Source organism: Ischnura elegans, chromosome 8 (assembly GCF_921293095.1).
Source record: "Ischnura elegans chromosome 8, ioIscEleg1.1, whole genome shotgun sequence".
NCBI classification, from domain to species: Eukaryota; Metazoa; Arthropoda; class Insecta; order Odonata; family Coenagrionidae; genus Ischnura; species Ischnura elegans.
The window spans coordinates 49,738,047-49,760,087 of NC_060253.1; the positions used below are offsets into that span (position 1 = coordinate 49,738,047).

The window sequence follows — 22,041 nt, forward strand, 5'->3', positions numbered from 1 at the left end:
TGTAATCTCTTTGTTACATATTTTTTCTGGATTTCAATTTTATTGCCGTTGTTAAACATAAAAATGATTGCTGAGCTATAAACTGTTCCTTAATTAAAAGTTCAAATCGGATGTACCAATCTATGAGAAGTAAATTATATTATTATTATTACTATTATTACTCATGTCTTCAATTGACAATCGCAATGAAAACGTTTGAAAGAGCAAACAAGGCGACTATAACGACGTTCGTCTAGGGCAGCTAGGTCCTCCTGGGAACAAAATCATGGAGCTTATGTTGTGGGGGTATTTTTTCGCCTCTTAAAGGAAGCGACTGGGATGGTTTGGAGAACCGACGACGAGAGAGAGTGAGGCATGTGGCTAGGGTTATTGTGTGTAAGGCCGAGAGGAAGATGGATGTTGGGACTGAGTGGCCCTCCACTTTTCCTCATCATCGTCCTCGTCCTGTTAGGGCCTTCCAGTCCCTTCCCGTTACCCTTTACCACCATCATCTTCACCCTCCCACGCCTGAGGAAGAAACAAACTGCCGCCCCTGCCACCCCTGTTTGCCACCCTTCCCCATCCTTATCAGATCCTAGAGCCTTCCTCTTCCTAGCAATCGCCAGAACGAGTGAAAGGGGATGTTTTCGTTTTCTTGCCAGAATTTAAAGGAAAAAAACAACCATACATTATTACCGTCTTTGAATTCAAATTAAGGATATGTGCAAGCAATTAAGAGATATGTGCAATTTAAAAGTCAATTAATCACGGCAGGATTGCCCACTTTCTTTCTTTAAGTCATTAGTATATCACTCAGGGAATGAAAATATCCTACATAGATTTTCAATAGGGAAAAAAATAAAAGTTTTCATATTCTCAATACTGACTGATATTATTTCAATCTACAACACTTCACAAGTCAAATACTTCACAAACTACCTTCTACTGACACCTATGTTTGCCACCGCTGCCCATCCTTATCAGACTCGAGAGCTCTCTTCCTCGCAATCGCCAAAATGAGTGAAAAGGGATGTTTTCGTTTTCGTTTCGTTTTCGTCTTGCCAGAATTTAGGGGATATTTGTTAGCAATGAAGAGATTAAGAGCCGATTTTATATTATCTGGGTAACGCTAATCATAAGATAATTCAACCGTTAACCTTACCTGACGGTGGCTGTAAGTTATGGTTGTCTTTATATCTGATCTTATACAAAAGCTAGCCTGAACCTTCGACCGCCTCTAGGTACAGCGGAAGGCTGTTTCATCTTACGGTTAGCGTTAACCAGGCATTATAAAACCGACCCCAAGTATGTCCGGGTGAAACGCTCCACCGAAAGGGGTGCCTAGGTTGTGGTAGTTTCGTGGAAAGTCACCAGAATGCTCTGCTGATAGTGCCCGTCAGGTAGTTGGAACGGTCCTGTATAGCTGCTAGAGTTTGCGGTGATTTATTTTTCTTTTTTCGCTACTTAAAAAAATCATTTCAGGTAATTAGTCTGTATTTTTTGCTCCATTACAGTGTATAGTGTAGTGTCTCTGGTCGGCATCAATTAAAATGTTTGAATACTTTGTATTTTAGGGTGAAAACTTGTAGCAACAGATTCAACTGATGCCCACGCGCAGTGTGTTAGTATATATAAAGTTTTATTCAGATTGAATTCAGGCAGAGCTGAATGGACTTTTCTCCAACAGAGGTGAGGCGTCACGCCCGGATGGTTGGGAGAGATGACCAAACGCGTATTAATTTTTAATATTTCACGGTATTCATTTTTAATCGAATTTTGTTCATTTATTGTTAATAAATAATAAATGATAAATTCCATTATGAAGCCCTGCATTCTCGTTATAGTTTCAATCATTGGATTGAAGATATTTCCTTAGGGGGAGAATCTACACCGGACTCCTGTGCAATGAAATACTTTTATGGTGAAATTTAAAAGGCAATAGCGTGAGTTCTAATTTGTTGAGAATCTCGTAATAAACTACTAAGTCTTCCTGGGTACAAGAAAGAAATAAACCTATGATGAGATGCTATCGATTATGCAGAAAAATTCTAAGATTTGTTCATAAAAAATACCAGCGTTAAAAATAATAGGAAAGAGAGAAAGTATAGCTAGTGTGTAGGTTCGGTAAACATAGATAAATTCGTTTAGGTCCTCTCTTTTTGAACCCCTATTTGGGTTATTTTATTGCCAATTGCATATTTCTCAAATTTTATCTCTTTAATATGACTCCAGCATTGACTTTATTTAAAAATTTCGTTTTCTTGCCAGAATATACGGAGAGAAGCATACATCACTACCGACATTGAATTCAAATTAAGGATTTATGTCAGAAATTAAGAGATATGTACAATAATAGGGATATCATGAGTGGTCATTTGTTGAGAAACTCGTAATAGGCTACTAGGTCCTTCTATAAACAATAATGTAATGAATCAATAATGAGAAGTAGAAGAGGGTGCTATAAATTATGCAGGAATAAATTCTAATTTTTGTTTGAGAAATACCAGCGTTATAATAATAATGCGTCTTTATTGGGCGAGATTGGGACTAGAAAGTCCCATCTTCCATCTAACCCCTAAAGTGTGTATTATAAACAGTAGAAAAGAGATTTCAAGTATACAGTGACGTGTAAGTGACAGCGTGTTTGACCGGAAATCAGGGTATTCGGGTTCGAATCCCGGCCGAGCTGACTGCTTGTCATGTCAAATTTTGCCCTTAGCGTAAGTATATCTTGCAAGCGATCCATCTAGTCCAAAAATATTGCTTGAAATAATTTAATTTCACATTATGGATTTTTCTCACCCTGTGCCGTTTTATACGGGCAATAAGAAGCATGTTATGTGGTAAAATATATTTAATTCATTCCAGTAAGTAGCTATAAATGGTCAAGTTTGACTTCTGGTGGAGAGGTTATAGTAACATTACTGCATATGGAGCCATAAACAAAGATAAAAGAAGTCGCTGTCGTGGTGTTTTACGATACGTCAGTTAAGAAATATAGCCTGCCGTACGCCATCATTTTCATCTCGTAGTATTATGGCTTAATCAGAGAGGTATATTATCATCCCAAGATGTCGTTACTCATCTCTCCGCTCTTCCTCCCCATATTCATTTACTTATTTATTCTGGCGTTGTCCTCACCTACCCATCACTTCAACACTGCAGTTTTGTGAAGATCTTATGATTCCAGCGTTGAAAAGGGTCTCTTGGAGGTCAAAATAGGGCTATTTCACATCTTTACATCTTGACCTGCTCTTCTGAGATTATTTTGCCGGTATTTTTTGCTTGAGTCATTGTCTCTTTGTGTGTGCATGTGTGTTTGTGAGTGAGTGTATAGGATTGCCAGTTAAGTGCCTGTTCTTGGTCCCTACAGTCGCTTGCTCCATCCGCGCAAATCAATACAGCAAAACCCGAGTCTGTGTAAAATGGAAGAAATTGATACGATACGGGTTTTTGGAGCACTTCATCATTGCTGCTACGGACGTACAGACAGTGTTACCCAGATGTTAAGCGAATTAGGCTGGGAGCCGCTGGAGACTCGGAGGCTGCCCGCTAGGCTTAGATTGCTTGAATAATTGAGAATGGATATCTTTAAGAGCGACTCAGAGAACATAATATTAGAGCCACACTATATTTCAAGGTCCGATAGAAGCGATAAATTGAGAGGGATGTTTTGCCGAACGGATAGATGTGGGAATTCGTTTTTCCCCCGAACCATAAAGGACTTTAATAAACGCTAGTCCCAACCTCGTTAGAGCACTTCATTTTTTTTAGCTGTAAACGGCTGGTGTCCTAACACCCCCTGCCACACGCCTTTTAGGCGGCTTGCGGGGTATTATGTAGATTTGTATTTAAAGCCGTATATCTCAGATCCTCACATTCCCTCTCCAGCTTTTCTTTTTGATTTATAGACCACATTTGTTGCTTGTGTGGAATCCTTTTAGTTACGATCGAGCAGATATTCCTAATTAACAGACAGCTGTAGTAAGAAATTGTACCCCTTAGGAAACTCTTTCCGCCCACTCATTGGCAATAACTCTGAAATCTCACGCAAATTATTGGTCAGACAAACCTGGTCATAAAGTTAAGACATATTCCCATTGAAAAGGCGATAAAACAGCAAATTAGGTGAAAACAATGTGTTGTGAAGAATGCCGTTAGAGTGATATCGAAGTCCTTAGCATCACCCTCAATTGACCCTATTTATATTTAAGATTTTTTCAGCTGATAATATATTTGTAATTTCTAAGCATTGTTTTTTCTTAGTTTATCGGCATTCTTATTTTTTCAATTCATTGTAAGATCCCTGTTAGAATTGAGTCCTTTAATTTTAAATGAATTGAAAATCCTTTTTTTGTGCCATAGACCTTGTATAATAATTTGTAGATATATCGTGAATTAACTTATGATTTTTTGTTGCATCATCGTAAACCTATCCATTAAATATTAAGACTTCGATGAAAGACATTTCAAGTATAGCTAGTGATAGGTTCGAAAGGCATAGATTAATTAATATAGGATCTCTCTTTTAGAACCTTTCTTCTGATGAATATATCACCATTTGCGTGTATCTCAGATTTAATCTCTTCAATTGCACTAAAGCATTGACGTTTTTTTCGATATTTCAATTTTTAATCCTCAGTACGGCAGCCAAATGAGGGTTTCCCTTTAAATATTTATGTAGTATATTAAGTAATTAGCAACTTGCCACTTTCTACAAGAAACATACTAAGTGGAATATATTTGAAAATATTTACGCTCGTCAGCAATGGAATTATACACCTACATCACCTATGCAGAAAAATAATTCCATACACCTATGATGACTTATCTGGTAGGGAATACTTTCATATATATTTTTTTTATTAAAATTTCATTTCAGAAGCTAAGGTTTTATGGGCTAGTTATCTATTGGGGATACGTCAGAGTGTAGCGTAGTGTCGCGGATTGATCTGAATCCGAGGGTAATGGATAGGATAATGAGGATGTCGTAAGAAGAGTATTAGAGGAGAAAAGTGTAATGAAAACATTGATTTAATTGAGGTTTAATGAAAAGAAGACGGAACGGCCTTATAGATCGCATTTCGAGAATTGAGAGCCTGTTGAAGACTATCGTCGAAGGGCAAGTAGATGGTAGGAACGGAAAAGAAATATCTAGACTAAAATGTATGGAACAGGTAGAGAAGGATGTGTAAGGGAAATACCTAGGTGTGAAAAGATTAGCTGCGAATTGAGTGGAGAGCTGCGTCAAACCTTTCTAAGGGTTGTTGACCATTGACGATGACGGCTATGATTCACGCAACACATTCCTCGGAATGATACCATCGAACACTGCACAACGTAGTTCAATTCCTGATTTGTGAGAGCTTTGACCTGAGATGGGACAAATGCTGCGAGCAGTGTTATTTGCCTTGGAGAAGGGTTTTCCTCTCCGGAAATTTTCGTATTTGCTCGTTCCATTTGGCTGATAACCTAAGGTCCGAGAGGAGCACACGTGAAGCCAATTACATTAGTGTGGGGAAGTGAAAAATTTTCATCAGTATTTCTCAACGCCAAAGTTGCCTCAGTTTCCTCACGTAGAAATTTGTTACCCCTACCAGGTGACTTTCGGAGTTATAGTGATCGAAAAAATGATAAATGACGGGAATTGAATGACAGGAATATGCCGGCACTGAAGTGCACACGACTAATGCCACGCCTTGATGTTACGAGACCCGCTAGTCTTTTATGATATGTTTGTTGCCTAACATCACGGCTCTTTTGAGTTTTTGGTAGCAGATGTATAGGATGGTGCGTATTTTTTCTACAACGTTTCAATGGATATAAATTTCTCGGCTTTCTAGCGGGTTCGTAGGGGCTATATTTAAAATGTTTCCGCACCCTACTCCTCTACCATCTTTGGGCATTAAGTCTCCATCCCTATCGTGTTTCGTCGCAGTGTCAGTGACCTTCAAGGATCGCCTTAACTGGCGGAATTAGCTGCCGAAATTTGTCCGAGATGAACCTTTTGACCCAGATGGAAACACGAAAAATTTATTGCGTGGAATCCACCGATAAAGCCTCAAATAATTCATCGACCTATTTTAGGATCACTTCATATATATTTTCGAGTGGGTTTTTTATCCAAAAAAATGTTTCAATAACTAAAATCCTCAAATCCGATGCTGAAACTTATTCTTAGGATTTCAGAATACAGTTATAATATTGTTTATTACCAGTTCTTGTTGGCCAAGTATGTAACGTTAAGTTGCGGACGTCACAGGCGTGACATCATGTCAATTTTTCCTGCGACGCCTACTTTTTTTGACAGGTTCTGCACACATTTTTTACTCTGTCAAATCTCTATGGAAGATTTTTGACGCCGTTGCCTATGTTCCTTGTATAAATAATTTATTTTTATCAATTTGTCGCGGTTTAGGTTTTCGTGTCTGTTAGTCTCAATTTTGTTGTGAAGAGGTGAGCTGAGGGAGCAATTAGAGAAGATGGTTGATTTACGAGGATTGATTTATCTATATATCTAGATTTTGTTGAGAAGTTGTCAATTATTAAACTGTGCCCTTCAAATATTCAAACCTTACTTTCAATGAGATAACTACCGAGTCAGAAGGATATAAATTTAAGCTTAAAGCTACTTAGTACTAATTAACAGCTACCATGCTAGAAACCTTTAATTTTCAGATGGATAAGTTAATATATAATTTAAGTGTGAAATATAATACCCTGGAGCACATTTACTATCGTTTTAATTGATGTTTATTATTTTGATGTGTATTTATCAAAAGGTTTTACGTAATATGAGATGAGTTCCAATTGTGTAGGCAGAATATTTCTCGTTATGTAACTCACAATATGAAATCATGAGACTTAAAAGCTCGCGTGTGTAAGAATTCATGGGAATCCTATATTTGTCGTGGAACAACAATCGATTACGATGGCCTTGAAAAAGTTATTGAGGGGTCATTTGGTACTTCGCGACATTTTTTTAGTCATAAGAAATTTCTACGAAAAATATGAAATATACCCATTTATTCATTGGCGGTATTGTTCCACCTTTATATCTTACCGTAGGCTTAATGAATGTGAATACTCATGTGATAAACGTTTAATTTACTTATATAGGAAAACGGTTTTGTAATAAAAATGCAAATATTATCGGAAGTTTTTTTTATTTGTTCCAAAGGGTAAAATAATTAGGAAGCACAAAAATATCTGGTTTTAAGCGTCATAACCTTGAACTTTAACTATAAAACTCTGTATTATGCAGGAATTTTTAATTGTAAGCCTCATCATTTAGTGTTAGATAAAGTTTTTTAGCCATAATTTTGAATTATTTGGTTTATTGCCCAATCCCTGTGCATCAAATTGAAGGCAATAGCCTTTTTAGAGTGGATTCAGTCACGTGTTCAGTGCCGCATAAATAAAACTGCGCAGGTTTCGACTGTCGTTAAAATGCTAGCGGAGGAAGTTTGTCCTTCTCAAGGATTTTATGCGTGGGAGTTTGCGGGAGTTATAGCGGGTGAGACAAATTGCCAATTCGGGAGCGTATGAGAAGTAAGAGAATCCTGGCGACTCTCTGACGGTCCCGTCTTGGCTCGGGGAGAAAAAAAACGTGAGATCTGGCCGCATAACCGAGTCGTTGGACCCAGGCCAAGAATCGATGGAATGGAGAGATCGCATCCAAGGTTATTTACCCCCCTCTTACTGTATCTTGAACTTTCTATCAGTCATATTGTTCTCCAGTGTGTTTTTATTCAAATAAAATATGAAGGAGGCTGGTGTTCGTCTAAGCGTTTTATAATGATTGCTTTTGCATGGTTGTGAACATACAAATTTAAGTTTTCACAACATAGACACGTTTCACAGAGGTTTATCGGCAATATAAGGGAAAGCAGAAGATGATTATTTAACTCTAAATTTTGAACTTCATTCCTGTGTGAACTATTTGAACGGATTGTAGCGCTATTTTCATGTTAGCAGATGCTGAAAAATTAGTGGCATGTTTTGGCGTAAATTACTAATTGAAAACCTTGTTATTGATGGTTTCTGTGGGGGATATTCAAAATAGTGTAAATTCATTTGTCCGGGTTGTCCATTAATGTTATGATCAAATGCTGCAATGGTCTAGTGTATGTCGGTGGCTTGGGCCATATCTATTAAATTATAATCGAAGCTCTTAACTCAACAACTTGAGATTCTGTCTGCAATACACCGAACATGGAATCAGTTGTTACTAGTCGGGCACCTCTGAACATGGGCGACTACCATACGATACTTTTATCGGGTAAATGCACAAATTTCGAGCGTGAGGATTATTGCTTTTTTAATTGCTTAAGCTATATTAAAGGGCCGCAACATTTCGTTGCACATTCAAGGTTTCAATTGAAATCATAGGGGTTGAGAAAACGATTGCAAGAGGCGTGATTTTTCAAGCACTTAAATTTTCCCAAGATGGTCAAATGCGCAATATTATGGATTTCCTAGGGGAAGGGGTTCAGCAAGAATTCCATTTCTTCTGTTGAGTTTCGTATTCCGTTTTGCTTTCCTTTACGATCAGAGAATGCTCAAACAAATACTCGTTACGTTTGAGCATCTCGATATCTAGAGAGGAGATTTCTCAAGCTTTCTGAGTGCACGAGGAAACATATGTATCGACTTTTGGAGAAATTTTCGAAGAAACGAAAGAAATCACTTTAGACTGGCCTCCTTCTCCATCAACTGTGAATTATTTCTCTCGGAGTCAATCTTTTATTTTTGCTTCTTGTCCCAATAGTTTACGCCCTGGTGATTTCTTCAGACATCCCATCAGCTTTCATCATCTTAAGGCGGTGTTCTTCGTTTTTTCCCCATAGTGCTCTGCCGTTTTAATGTTTCCATCAGGAAAAGGATCTTTACGGCATCCTAATATATTTAGCCTAGAGAATCGAACTCATTCAGGGAGAGTTTTTATTACTTATCTCTATGAACTTGTGGCTGTGATGGCTTTATATTGATCTCGCCATCCGTTTGCTTTGGTTCATTTTTGAGGCTTTAACTTTTACGTCGTGAAAAAGATATTTTTAAGCAAAATGTAGGTCGACTGGTTATTTTATAATAATTTTTTTGATGATTCAAATTTTTAACGATAAAAATACGGGTGTAAACCTCATATTTCTATAGTTTTTTAATAATGTATTTTCTCATTCATGGTGTGCTTTATTTATGTCAACGATGGTTGCCTAGTAGCAGATATTTTTTAACGTATTTGCTTCTTCGGGTTTAGCCAAAAATCATCAGTTATTTTTTCTTTTCATTACTGCTTCATTTAATTCGTTATCATCATCGTTTCCCATGCAGATTTTAGGCTTATGAAAAAAACTTAAGATAATTGTTTCCATTAAAATGTATTTAATCTTGCTGCAAAGCCATTCATGAATCATTTTAACTCTTTAGAGCTATCTGAAAGTGTCCACTGAACCTATCCGGTGACTATCCGTATCTATCCGTATCCTAATGGCGTATTGGAATACTAAGAAAAAAATTCAAACATTTTTATGTCTGCGTGTAATTAATGACGTAATGGGATTTTATCAGCCGCAGGCAAGTCAAGGTTGGATTTGAAGATTTAAAATTTGGTGTTGCAGAAGTATTATGAAAGATCAAATACCTTGGTTATGTGATTAATTCGGAAGTTTTATTGAAAGTTGTAGAGTTGAGAAGTATCTTGACAAACTTAGGTAGACAAAGAGTAATTCATAAACGATTTTAATTTCTCCTGGTGAATACTATTGATGAATTCTTCTCGGGTTCTCAGCCAGGTTAATTCTGTCGTGTAAGCCGACGTTTCGAGAGAAGACTTGTCTCCCATTTCCAGGCCGTGTAACTCTTTGGTTTTTCGGGTTTAACCAAAAGTCGTCAGTTTTTTCTTTTCATTACTGCTTCGTATATTATTATTATCACGCTCCGTGAATATTTTAGGCTTTTGAAAAAAATTTGCGTAAAATTGTTTCCCTTAAATGTATTTAATCTTTTGCAAAACTATTCATGAATCATTGTAACTCTTGAGAGTGAAATTGGACTTTCAAACAGTAGCACGGCCTTGAAGATGGGAGATAAGTAGTCTCTCGAAATGTCGGCTTATACGAAAGAATTAACATGGCTGAGAATCGAGAAGAATTCATTAAAGAGGTAATTAATCGGCCACATCATTACGCACGATGTTCTCATGAAAATGTTTGCTAAAGAACAGTTTTTGATGGAAAAAACGGCTAAGGGAGGCCTCGAATGATAACCATGGACGGTGACGGATGTAGAGTAGAAGAATAAAGTTAAAAGATTGACCAATGGGAGGATTGAGTGGAGATCTGCGTTAAACTAATGCCTCCTTCAGATTACGATTGCGTTAGCGATCTTCCTAGCGATAGTTGGCCGAACTAGAAGTGTGAATGCACATCCTGACAATAGTTACCGTAGTTCCGAACGTTGCCACTTTACGATGGTTAAGCGATGTAAAACCGGAAGAGGACGTGACAAGAGAAGGACGAAAAGTTTGTATAGCTCCCATCGCTCAATTTTTTTCATGGATTAGTCTAAGCAAGGAAGAATATGGGCTGAAGAAAATTTATAAGTTAAATGCACGTTGAACACAGTAATATCTTAACCCTCCATACCTCAACAGCTTTGCTAACCGTCAATTTCTCGTTCACTTTAGATTTAAGCACTGGAGTGCGGAACAGGTTTTAACAATCGTTGTGTGAATGCGTGATAGTTCCAACGATTGCTGGAACAATCGTAATGTGAACGAGGCATAATATTTGGATGATAACTCTTGTGATGCCTCCTAGTTCACTGACCTTGGAATAGCGACTCAAATGGGTTACTCCGTACATCTCAAGGTCATGGATAACTTGGAGCGAAAAACACGCCATTTTTGGTGGAGGGCGTTGTCCAATTCTGGCACCGAGCCGAGGAGTTTCAATCGCGGTGATGGCTGCGGCAATTTAGCAAATCTGAGTCGCTTTTTCATGGATAAAACGAAGATAAGCCACTAAATAACTTCAGAACGCGCTAAAAAAACTGCACCGTTAGCCATTTAGTCAGCTCAAGTGTTTCACTCTTGATGAATAGAGCTGCTGTATCATCAAAACACGGTTAATAAAGAGCAAGGGAATGACTTCAGAGACTTTTAACCTCCTAAACGAAGTTTTTTTCAGATAAATTGTATAATAGTTGCGTTGGAACAAGTATACAGATGACTCAAGTATAAACACAAACAATGTAAAAAAATCGCATCTATTAACTTTATCGCCAATAAAAATATGCATTATTTTATTGAGGTTGTTGTTGTAAATTTCGGGTGCTAGTCAGTGCAAGGGACTAGAAAAAACAATGTGTATAAAGAGATGGGCAATTTTCATTTATCTGCGGTTATTTGAATAAGTAATTGGTAAGAATATTTTTCATTTTAACTGATAAATTACTTTTATTTTAGACACAGGAAGATGACGTTAAGTTTGAAAGTTTTTGATGACGTGGAAGCCATGATCGTGTTTTAATGAAACGTTCTGTGGAAAAACAAAGTTAAATTTATTCATCCAAAATGTCCTATTTTTCTATTTGCACTCAAGTTTGCGAGCCATAATTTACAGCACTGCTCTGATTCGTCCCTCACTTCAGCCTCAGCTATCATATTATTTTATGTTAAATAATGTAATGACTTGATATACCTTGATATAACTTAATATTATATAATTTGATATAATAATTTAATACGGAAAAATTGTTAATTTAAAGATTATTGCGTATTGATCGAACGAAACTAATTATTGTGCGTAACAAAATAAAGTAGGACATAAGTTAACGAATCGTTCGCACTTTCTATCGAATTCTAGGTATAAATAAAACTTTATAATAACTATGGAGAGTGTTGAAAACAAAAGTTATGAATATGAATGATTTCGCGAAGATAGCAATTTCAAAAAAATGAAAAAAACATTCAAAGTTCATGAATAAATAAATCATAATGAAATATTTAAAAGAAACGCATGGTCTAAAAGTATGTACTATTCATTGACAATAACAGTCGTTTCTTCATTAGAAAACTTCTAATGGATATATAATTAGTTATTTTCGTCTAAAAAAACAATTTTCCTATTAACTCAGAAAAAAAATATTTTTCTGCCTTTTTGATATATCTCCCAGCTGATGAGAATTTAAAAGCTATCTCGTCTCTCGGGATTTTCCCGAAGCAAAAAAGAGCAGTGCTTTAGCTCTGCTTTGTATGCGAATATTAACGTGATGGAATTTTCAATTTGTGCCCTTCGTCGTTACACGCGTGGAATTGATTACTCCGGTCGTTAAAAGGTTGAAAGAGACGCATTGGGCTATAAAAAATTAAAGCCTACCATGCTGCGACTCGAAAATCATACTCGCTATTCAAATCTGTTTTGGATGCAGATTTAATCTTATAAAATGGCTGGAGAATTTTTACGATAATGTTCCGATTTAAGTGAAGCTTCAGAGATGCGTTTCTTTTTTTTATCTCTTCATGGCAGCTCAAATATGTTCACGGATTATGTTAAAATATACTTCACGGAGTTGTTCCGTAGAGATTCAATCCAGTTTTGAATAGCACTGTTTTTAAGCATGATATGAATAAGAGTTATCATTTGTGAACAAATATATCTTTTTTGAGTGATATTCAGCAATTTCGGTATGAGATTGTAAACTTTTTTGTATATAAATGCCTGTCTGCATACATTGCGAGCCTGTAGTAGTTAAATGTTTTACTAATGACAAAAACGCATTAATCAGTCAGTGATTTATATTATGTACAAAACTTTTGGTATCCCGTTACAGGGATATCGGACACATACAACAGCCATTTTTCAGGTATTCGAAAACAAATTCTATGTGATAAACTTAGTTTTCTTTTGTTTGCGTTTGTTTAAAAGTATTTTTTTTATCTATTAATGACTTTGTGTATTCGATTTCTTGGTTTTCACACCAGAAAGGGTTCATTCTTTATGATCGAGGTTTTTGCGAAAGGTTTGAGATCGAGGGCACATGCGAAAGACCTAGTTGATAGGGTCGGAAAATTATCGGAAAAATCGATCGATCGAAAAACCTCAATTTTTCGTAAAAGTTTTCTGAGAAACTTCGCTTCAAATATCGAAAATTGTTCGTCAGTTAGCCGTGACGTTGGATACATAATTCTCCAAGTATTTTCCAAAAAATCTATATATACGCATAATCGTAAAGTAAGGGCTGTTCGCTTATATATTTAAATATTGGCGCTTCAGAACACTGTTTTACTCCTTCGGCGCCATTTACTAATTCATTGGGAAGCTATAGCAGCATTTGTTTTGTTTCAAAAGTTGTTTGCTTGTCCGCGACAATCGTTTACCCCGCCAACTGTGAAGTGCGTTCTGTCATTCGTTTCTTGCATGCAAAATTATTGTCGGCTGCTGAAATTCATCGGGAGTTATGCCTAGTTTATGGGCCTACAGTTGTGAGTGAAGGAAAGGAATGGTGCTGTGATTTTCAAAATGGACGAACTATGTCCATGACGAAGAACTAAGTGGGAGGCCCAGCATTCTGGCCAATGAAGTTGTTTCGCAAGTGGAACAAAAACTACGATGTGATTGTCGATTGACGATTAATGGCCTGGTTGAACAATTTCCTCACCTTGGACGCTCTACTGTATACAATATTGTCACGGAAAACCTTGGATACCCCAAACTTAGTGCATGGTAGGTACTGAAAATGCTCGTCGTCCATCACAGAGATCAAAGACCAGAGATTTTGGGGCGTAACCAACAAGATGGAGATGATTTGTTTTATCGCATTGTTGCTTGGGACGAGAGGTTGATATCCTACATCAATGCAGAAACAAAACAGCAATCGATGCAGTGGCCACACTCATTTTCACCAAAACCGTAAAAGTTTAAACAAACTCCGTGCACAAGTCGAAAATAGATGGCTACCGTTTTTTGGGACATAAATGGTGTTCTTTTAGTGGATTTTATGGAACGTGGGGAAACAATTAAAGCTGATGTGCACTGCGAAACGCTTATCAAAATGAGATGTACGATTCGAAACAAACTGCGAGGGAAACTGTCATCTGGCGTAATTCTCCTCCAAGACAACGCGCGTCCTCACACTGCTGTCAAAACCAATAAGAAAATTCAAGATTTTCGTTGGGAACTCCTTGACCAATCACCGTACAGTCCTTATATTGTACGTAGTGACTACTTCCTCTTATTGCACTTGAAGCAGTGGCTCGGTGAACAACGTTTCGAAACCGAAGAGGAAATCAACGGCGTCGTCAATTGGTTTAACTCTCCGGCGTCTAGCTTCCATGCAGAGGGGTTAAAGAAGCTGGTGCAGCGGTACGAAAAATGCTAAGAAGTGAACGGCGGCTATGTAGAGAAGTGAAGTAGGTTTTAAGCCAACTAAAAGTGCCAATAAAATGTGTTTCATATGGATATTTTTTTCCTGTGAACCAAATGGCCCTTACTATATGAACATGCCTCGTATAAAAAAAGGATGTCTGTTTGTCTGCCCGCTATGCGTTTTCAAAAGGCTTCACGGGTTTCGAACAAAGTTAGCATATAGGTGCATGGCATACTATCAAACCCCTTAGTGCTACTTTCGGTTGCGTCTGACGCGTCATTTTCTCACTACAGTATGTTGCGTCACGTGCATACAAATTCTACTGTTTGACATCCTACCGGGTAAGCAAACATCTTGACAAGCTCCAAGAGAAAATGTAAAAATCCTTCCATGCGAACATGAATTCCAAGTTACAAGTGTTACAATTCTCTGGGTATGATCCTTACCGACCAACACCGGGTGTCCTGCTAAAAATATAATAAATTTGCACGCTTAATACGAGGTTTTTCGCTATCTTTAAGGTCGATTTCATTAATAGCTGAGGTAGACTCCGGATGCAACTCGACAAGGAATGTCTCTATGGATAGTTACATGCTTGAGTAGCAATATTGCGTCGGATAAGTCTGCAAGAGATCCCTGAGAGATGCATTAGGGTCTAGCTATTACGACGTAGGACGTGTTTAGGGTCAGGGTGTGGATTCGCTGCCAAGGGTTTAAATTGGACCATCCTAACGACTTGTGACCCGAATTACGACCTGTGTGGCCTTATCGCGGGGAGAAAATTCAGTTAAGCGGAGAGAGGTACTTCCCTTTATCGAATATCAGCGGTGCGTAAGATGAGCAACGGTGATGTTAATCTCATTTGACATGCCGAGATTTTGTATCGGTGGTGGTCATGTACTGAAGAGGGGTTGTTTTAACCCTTCCGAGATTGTGGCTAGAAAACTTACGCGAACGACTGTATGGGTTATCTCAGGTACCCCGTTTATATTTCATAGATTATATATTGTATTTTAGTCTTTCCTGTAATTCAACGCCATTGCCCCTATTTTAATTATATAAAATCTTGTTTTGTGTAATTTATAAATACATATAGGTTTCACATTAATGTTGTGAGAAATGGTAGGAATCTCTAATATTTGCTATTGTAACTGTTCATTGACTAACATGCTATGAAGAAACAAGTAAAAAAAGTTGCCATAATGTAGAATATTGGCGTTATTGAAGTGATAACATTATGTAATATATTATATAATTTAACATAGTTTAATTTAATATAATGTATTGCATTCAACTTGTATCCCGGCACTCATATGAATAAATAAGTTTTTTTCATCCCCCCAACAGCTGTTTGGGGTAACCCCCACCAATAAAAATTGAATTTTTTTTAAACAATTGAACTGCTAAAAAATTCATTCGTCTCCTAAATAACGACATAGTAGTTGACCTCAAATACTAAAAATATCAATAGGACAAAATAAAAACCTTATACAGCATTAACATAATTTGGGGTAACTGAGTTACCCCGCATAGTCAAGGAAGGGTTAAGAGGGTCCAGGTGAAATATGAAGGGGATATCTTAGCATAGTGACCGAGGGTTTGCCTAGCATTTATCAATAAGGACTTATCCAGTACTGTGAGTACCTCCACTGCAAATGGATACCTCCAATGCAAGAACTCTCAACAATCGCCCACCGAATCAAATCCGCAGGCCTGGTTACACGGTACATGAGAATGTACAAGAAAATGTGAGAATGTCTGAATCTCAGAATGAACGCGAAAATGCATCGTGTAACCACGCAAAATGTAAGAATGTATGAATTTCTGAACGCCTGCTCTAATTTCGTTCAGACAATCATACAATTTGAACTCAGAGTCACCTGGTGGCAGACTACGAAAACGACACATTCATTTCATCTGGCTTGTATAGGCGACTTTTTTGTTTACGTACGGCCCCGATAGTTATTTCGATTTGACATGATCTTGCTTGACTTGGATATCTCACTGATTGGATATGGGTTGCGAAAGAATGGAACGCAAGAAAAGGGGATGGGTAAAAGGAAGGATCAGATGGAAAGGCGCTGAATGTATGAACCGCGAGAATTGTCCAAGATTGAGATCCAAATGATCGTTAAAAGGTCATAAAAAAGCATGTGATAGGTAAAGAAATAAGATTCAAGTACTATTTACGCTGTATTTACTCAAGTTCCTGTTTTTGAATCGAGACCGACTGCAAAACGAGTCGAAATTTTAGGTGTTGCGTTGACATGCAGCGAACGTTATGGGCATCGCAGTAATAAATATTGAATTTACCTTGCCAAAAGCCTCATATTTCTCGTATATTCCTGTAGCGTGCGCCGATACACAGGAGAAGGATGGAGAGAAATCACGACACACTAGCTTTCAAGTCTAAAATTCAACTGCCTTTATTATGTCCTGTTTATTATATCACAAGGCTTAAGGGCACGAGAAATTTTGAAAATGTGCTTTTATTATGGAACACTACTATCCAACAAAATTTTAACGATATCGGCGAAAGACACTTCGTGAATATTCCTTGTTAAGGGCTCCTTATGACGAGAGGCCGGCCGCCCATTACATTCCTTATTTTTCACCGTGGTTTAATCGTAATCAGTATTTATTCTCGTAAACAGCCACTTTCCTTATAATTTGATCCTACAATGGGTAGAATGATAGGTACATTTATAGAGTTGTTTACAAAGTGAAATAAGTAACTTGATAAAATCCTGCGGTAACCCTGATTTAAGAGTGTACTTACGTTAAGGATATCCCGTTGACAATATAGATAATGTATTTGACTACATTCTGTGGATCATCAACCACTTGTTCCTCTTATTTTTGTCCCTTCGAACACAAGCAAAAAACTTCTCCGGCGAGTAAATAGAGGTACTAGACGTCGGGGCACTTTATATGGTTTTATGAGATACACGATTTATATGGTTTTCACACGTTTTTGTATTGAATGTCCATGCTGCAATATACTTACTGCATTAAGCAAATGATGTAGGTGTGTAACGTAGATCACAATCTGCAATCAACTTATTTAAATTTAATCTTTCCAAAGCCCCCCAAACAATCGCCTTTATTTATTTCAACAACGCCTTGGCAACCCAATATATTCACAATCCGAAGTTTGACGTTAAAGCAGCAATTATATTCGCCAAATTTGCGTTTGAGTCCCTACATAGACAGTTTTTCTATCCACTTCCTCAGTCTGTCATCAGTGGATTCCAGGCCGTGATGTAACGCGCGCACGCTCCGTCACGTGTTTTCAAACAGTCGATGAAGATTATTTTTAAAGACTCATATCTCAGCTATAAAACATTATTCATCCGCGAAATTTTCGGCAAGTACATTTGAGGTAAGGATCTTATTATTCTAGTACTTTTAAAAAAGTTTGCATGTTCCCCATTGGTTTATATTTGAAGTTAAAATAATTTGTTGCGCATTAAAAAATGTACGAAAAAATGTCCGAAAAAATGTACCGTGTAACCACCTACTCGTGGATCTTGTCCATGAGAATGTACAAGAATCTGTTCAGAAAACCATTCAGAAAAATGTACAGATTCTTGTACATTCTAATGTACCGTGTAACCAGGCCTTAAAAGCCCTAGTAGTACTAGATGAACGGATTTGATTCGGTGGGCGATTGTTGAGCGTTCGTGCAGAGGAGGTATCGAATTGTTTTACTATGACTCAAAACATTTCAAATAGATTGGCGCAACTTGAACGAAATTTGAGTTTCCCTATTGTTTTAAGTTATTCCGTGGCCACGATGATGAAGCAAGGTAGCATGGCGACCAATATATGTCTTTACTTTTCTGTCAGTAAAAGAGCATTATTATGCATATTATGGAGAAGGCGTCCTTTAATTCGCTGTGCTTAACTGCCCTATAAAAAAAATCAGCTTTGTAAATTGTTTTGTTCTTGCGTTTTTTCTTAAATCGTTATGTAAATAACTACTTCATTGGTATAACGATTTCAGAATTTATGCATTACAAATCATTTTGCACGTCAAATTGGTGAGCTTGCATAAACTGCAGCATTAGAGAGAGTCACATTTTGTCTAAGAGTGGTGCTACTCAGCTTCTTGTGAAACGTTTACTGCTAGCCGGGAGAGAAGTGACTTATAGTCTATTCTCTCACTCCTGTCTGTGTCCATGTTCCCGCATCGTTAAGCGCTGCACTCCTGATCAGACCTTTCACTAGCCTTTTCTTTAAAATTTTACGCAATGATTCAGTCAGCAGCTCTTATAAATAAATAAATTATGTTTCAAAATATCTACGAAAATTATCATATTAATTAATATTGCGTAAGAAATATAGCTATCACATTTTAGAGATATCAATGACCTACCTGCCTATCAATGAAGCCTTTTTTTCAGGAATGCTGAAACAAAGCCTGCTTGGATAGCGTTGTTTTTTTCGTTTTCATTCGTTAAAATCGAAATTTTGTATTTAATGAATACATTTTTCTATATTTCTTGGTTCTTACATCTAAAAGGTTATGGAAGATGGACCATACCCAAATATTGACCGTAAAAGTATGTTTATAATAACAATTCCGTGTTAGTGAGGAGAATGTGTGATTGGGTGAGATTCTTCCCAAACCCCCACCCACCTTCCCTGAATAAGTACTTCATATAATTAATGGACGCCCCCTCCTGGCAGAAGTCCCGTAAGGGGCGCTCTATTTATCATCTTTAAAAAATCAGCTCGGAAGTGTTCCATTCGCGCTGTGGCGTGGCGAAATTTACATATAGCTCTTTTGTGATCCGCTAGCGTGAAGCACTGGTAGACCTCGCTTCCACATTTTCGGCGTTCTTCTTGGGGCATTTGGATTTTTCAGGGAAATTGAAAACGTGTGGCTTATGAATAAACATGATAAAAAGATACGAGTGATGCAAAAAATTAACCCCTCATTAGTTATCTCAGTTTCGCCGAAAAACGCCCTTAACTAACTGAAGAGGAGTAGTAATTTTGCTTCATACCAGCAATTGTTTCTGTTCTCTGACAGTTGGGCTGAGCCAAAAGAGAAAAGCACTTCTGCATTATAAATAGAGACACCTGGAAACATATTGCGTTATGGGAGTGATTGCGAAAACGAATTTGTTTTTTAAAAATCCAGCCATTAAAAGTAAAAGAGCTTAAGTGGTGCCTCGCAATTTGTTGGGATATTTTTGCTGCTGGAAGGCGTCCGTTCTGTTCAATTTGATGCCAAAAACTAAGGAAATTGGTTGATATATATCCGCATTGGTTGAAACTCTTTTATGCGTATAACGTCCCGCATTCGTAGTGACCAGAGCACATTCAGAGGATAACGGAAGCTCTTTTTCACAATTATTTTCATGCGTACGACGCGTTTTAGCACAAATCTGGTACAGAATATACAAAGTACATGAAAACATCAAATTTGTACATTTGAGGAAGAGGTGGGGGAGGAATTGACCAGTTTGAGGAAGGGGTGGGAAACAGCGTAGAGTGCGGAGACGGTGAGAAAATTTACAACTATGAAGAAACGGAAAACCTAGAGGTGGAAGTAGGACTCTAATTATAACAAAATAATTTGATAATAATAATAATCGAAAAAAATAATTCTACTGCACAGTGGTGTCACAAACTTTGCCTTAAAACTTTTGAAAGCGACTATACATACATTTCCCATACCGAAAGGGTTGACCATGTCATATCTACTATGAGAAAAGCTTTCATAATCTTAATCTTGAGTTCTACAACGTATGTTATACATTTTATTTTTAACCTCTTTGTCCCACTTACTTGTGGCGCTAGTGATAAATTCCAAGAATTTTAAAACAAAATGCTGCATATTTGCAAAATAATGCTGCAATGCCATTTTTTGGTATATTAACGTGCTTTTTGTTATTTCTTATTGAAATATATTTTTCCTTCCTTTCCTTATATATCCTGGTTTTTATTCAAGAGTTAAGTTGCTGCATTTTATTAATTTGAACTGTGAAATACCTCAAAGCAATTATATCTGTGTTGCTTGTGCATGATGTGTTAAGTCCAAAAACCCCAAAAATGGGACTATCTCACCTAACCATCAAATGAATCATATAGAATCGTTTGTGCATAGTGTGGTATGTCCAAACCTAATAACATATGCATAATATGAGCTATTTATCTCACAATAATTCATACGCTTGGATTTATGATGGGCGAGTGAATTTTCAAATGCAATTATCTCAAAACTATGATTGAGTGACTTAACACAGTATGCACAAGCAACACAGATATATCGGCTCGTATCACTTTTGGCTAACAAGCAAAAGCTTGTATCTCCGCCCGCGGCACTTCGAGGGTTAATCATTTTTGATAATTCCTAATACATTTTTCCTTCAATTTCTTTTTTTTTGGTAGGTTTCCACATGGCGCCCAAACTGTCCAAGATGTTTCCCGAGTCGTGCTTGCTGATCACGGTGGGCGTGGCCATCGGCGTGCTGCTCTTCCACACGACCAACGCGGTGCACGTTTCGCCGCTCACCCCCAACACCTTCTTCCTGTACATGCTGCCGCCCATCATACTGGACGCCGGATACTTCATGCCCAACAGGCTCTTCTTCGATCACCTAGGAACTATCCTGCTCTTCGCCGTCGTCGGAACCATCTTTAACACCCTCACCATCGGTGAGTTCATCTTTTGCGCACTCAACGTTGAAAATATACACTCAAGCAATCCATTAGACTAGGGATATATATATGATACAATACAATATTTGTGATGGTGGGAGCAGTTCAGAAATTATATCATTACAAATTTGCAATAAAAGGAAATGTGTGAGATCAGTAAAAACTTGCCACATGGAAATTGCAACTACTTTCCGCTATTCCGGCCAAAGACCCAGGCATTAAAGGCTGACACCTCCTGATGAGTCGGCTCAGGCTTTTGTTTGGCTCAGAAAGGCTCAAAATGTACAGGATATTATGGCCAGATTCGATAATTTTTTTGTTTCACCCAATGTGAAAAATCGCCAGATCTTTCAAAGCAATCCATGAGACAAGACAAAGTTTTTGTGATGCTGGGAGCAGTCAATAAATGATATCAGTACAAATTAGCTTTAAACGGAAATATGTGAGATCAGTGATGCATGGAAGTTACAACTACTTTCCCCTACTCCTGCTTAAGACACAGGCAGTAAAGACGGAAGCCTTCTGATGTGTCAAATTTGGCTCAGAAAGGCTCAAAATTCAACGAAAGTTACGTTCTATAATTTTTGTTGCGTAAAAATTCACCAGATTTTTCTGTGACTACTGAGGGAGATAGTTGGCCAAGAAACATTTGGAAAAATTGCCCTGAATTCAAGACACCAAAATTGAATGGATAAACTTGCTTCCTCTGTTTGTTTCATCCATAAATGCTCTACACAGTATTCTCCACTCCCATGGTTCCATTCATCCCCACCGGTCGCAATAAATAGCGGCGCTCCAGTCGCTAGGATGCAACAGTAATATGAATTGTAGTTTCATCGATGGAATTTTGGAATCGATTTCTATCCCAATTTTCGATGTCGTATCGGCAGGAAATTTGCAATCTAGCGTGCCTCTGATGGCAGCACAATATTAATAATTATTTAGACTTTTGAAATTTTGTTCAATTGTGATCAAATTCATTACCTAAATTTCCAGATGGAAACTTAATTTTAAATTTTC

At 37.5% G+C, this 22,041-nt stretch overlaps 1 protein-coding gene across 13 annotated transcripts in view; it reads left to right on the forward strand.

Annotated features, from left to right (window-relative positions):
- Window positions 1-22,041, forward strand: part of LOC124164505 (sodium/hydrogen exchanger 3-like) — a 440,080-nt gene that overhangs the window by 294,707 nt on the left and 123,332 nt on the right. For all 13 annotated transcript variants that reach the window (XM_046541835.1, XM_046541842.1, XM_046541837.1 and 10 more), the window contains exon 2: window positions 20,752-21,018. In XM_046541835.1, the coding sequence (XP_046397791.1) occupies window positions 20,752-21,018 (267 nt within the window). The remainder of the gene's footprint in view (window positions 1-20,751; window positions 21,019-22,041) is intronic.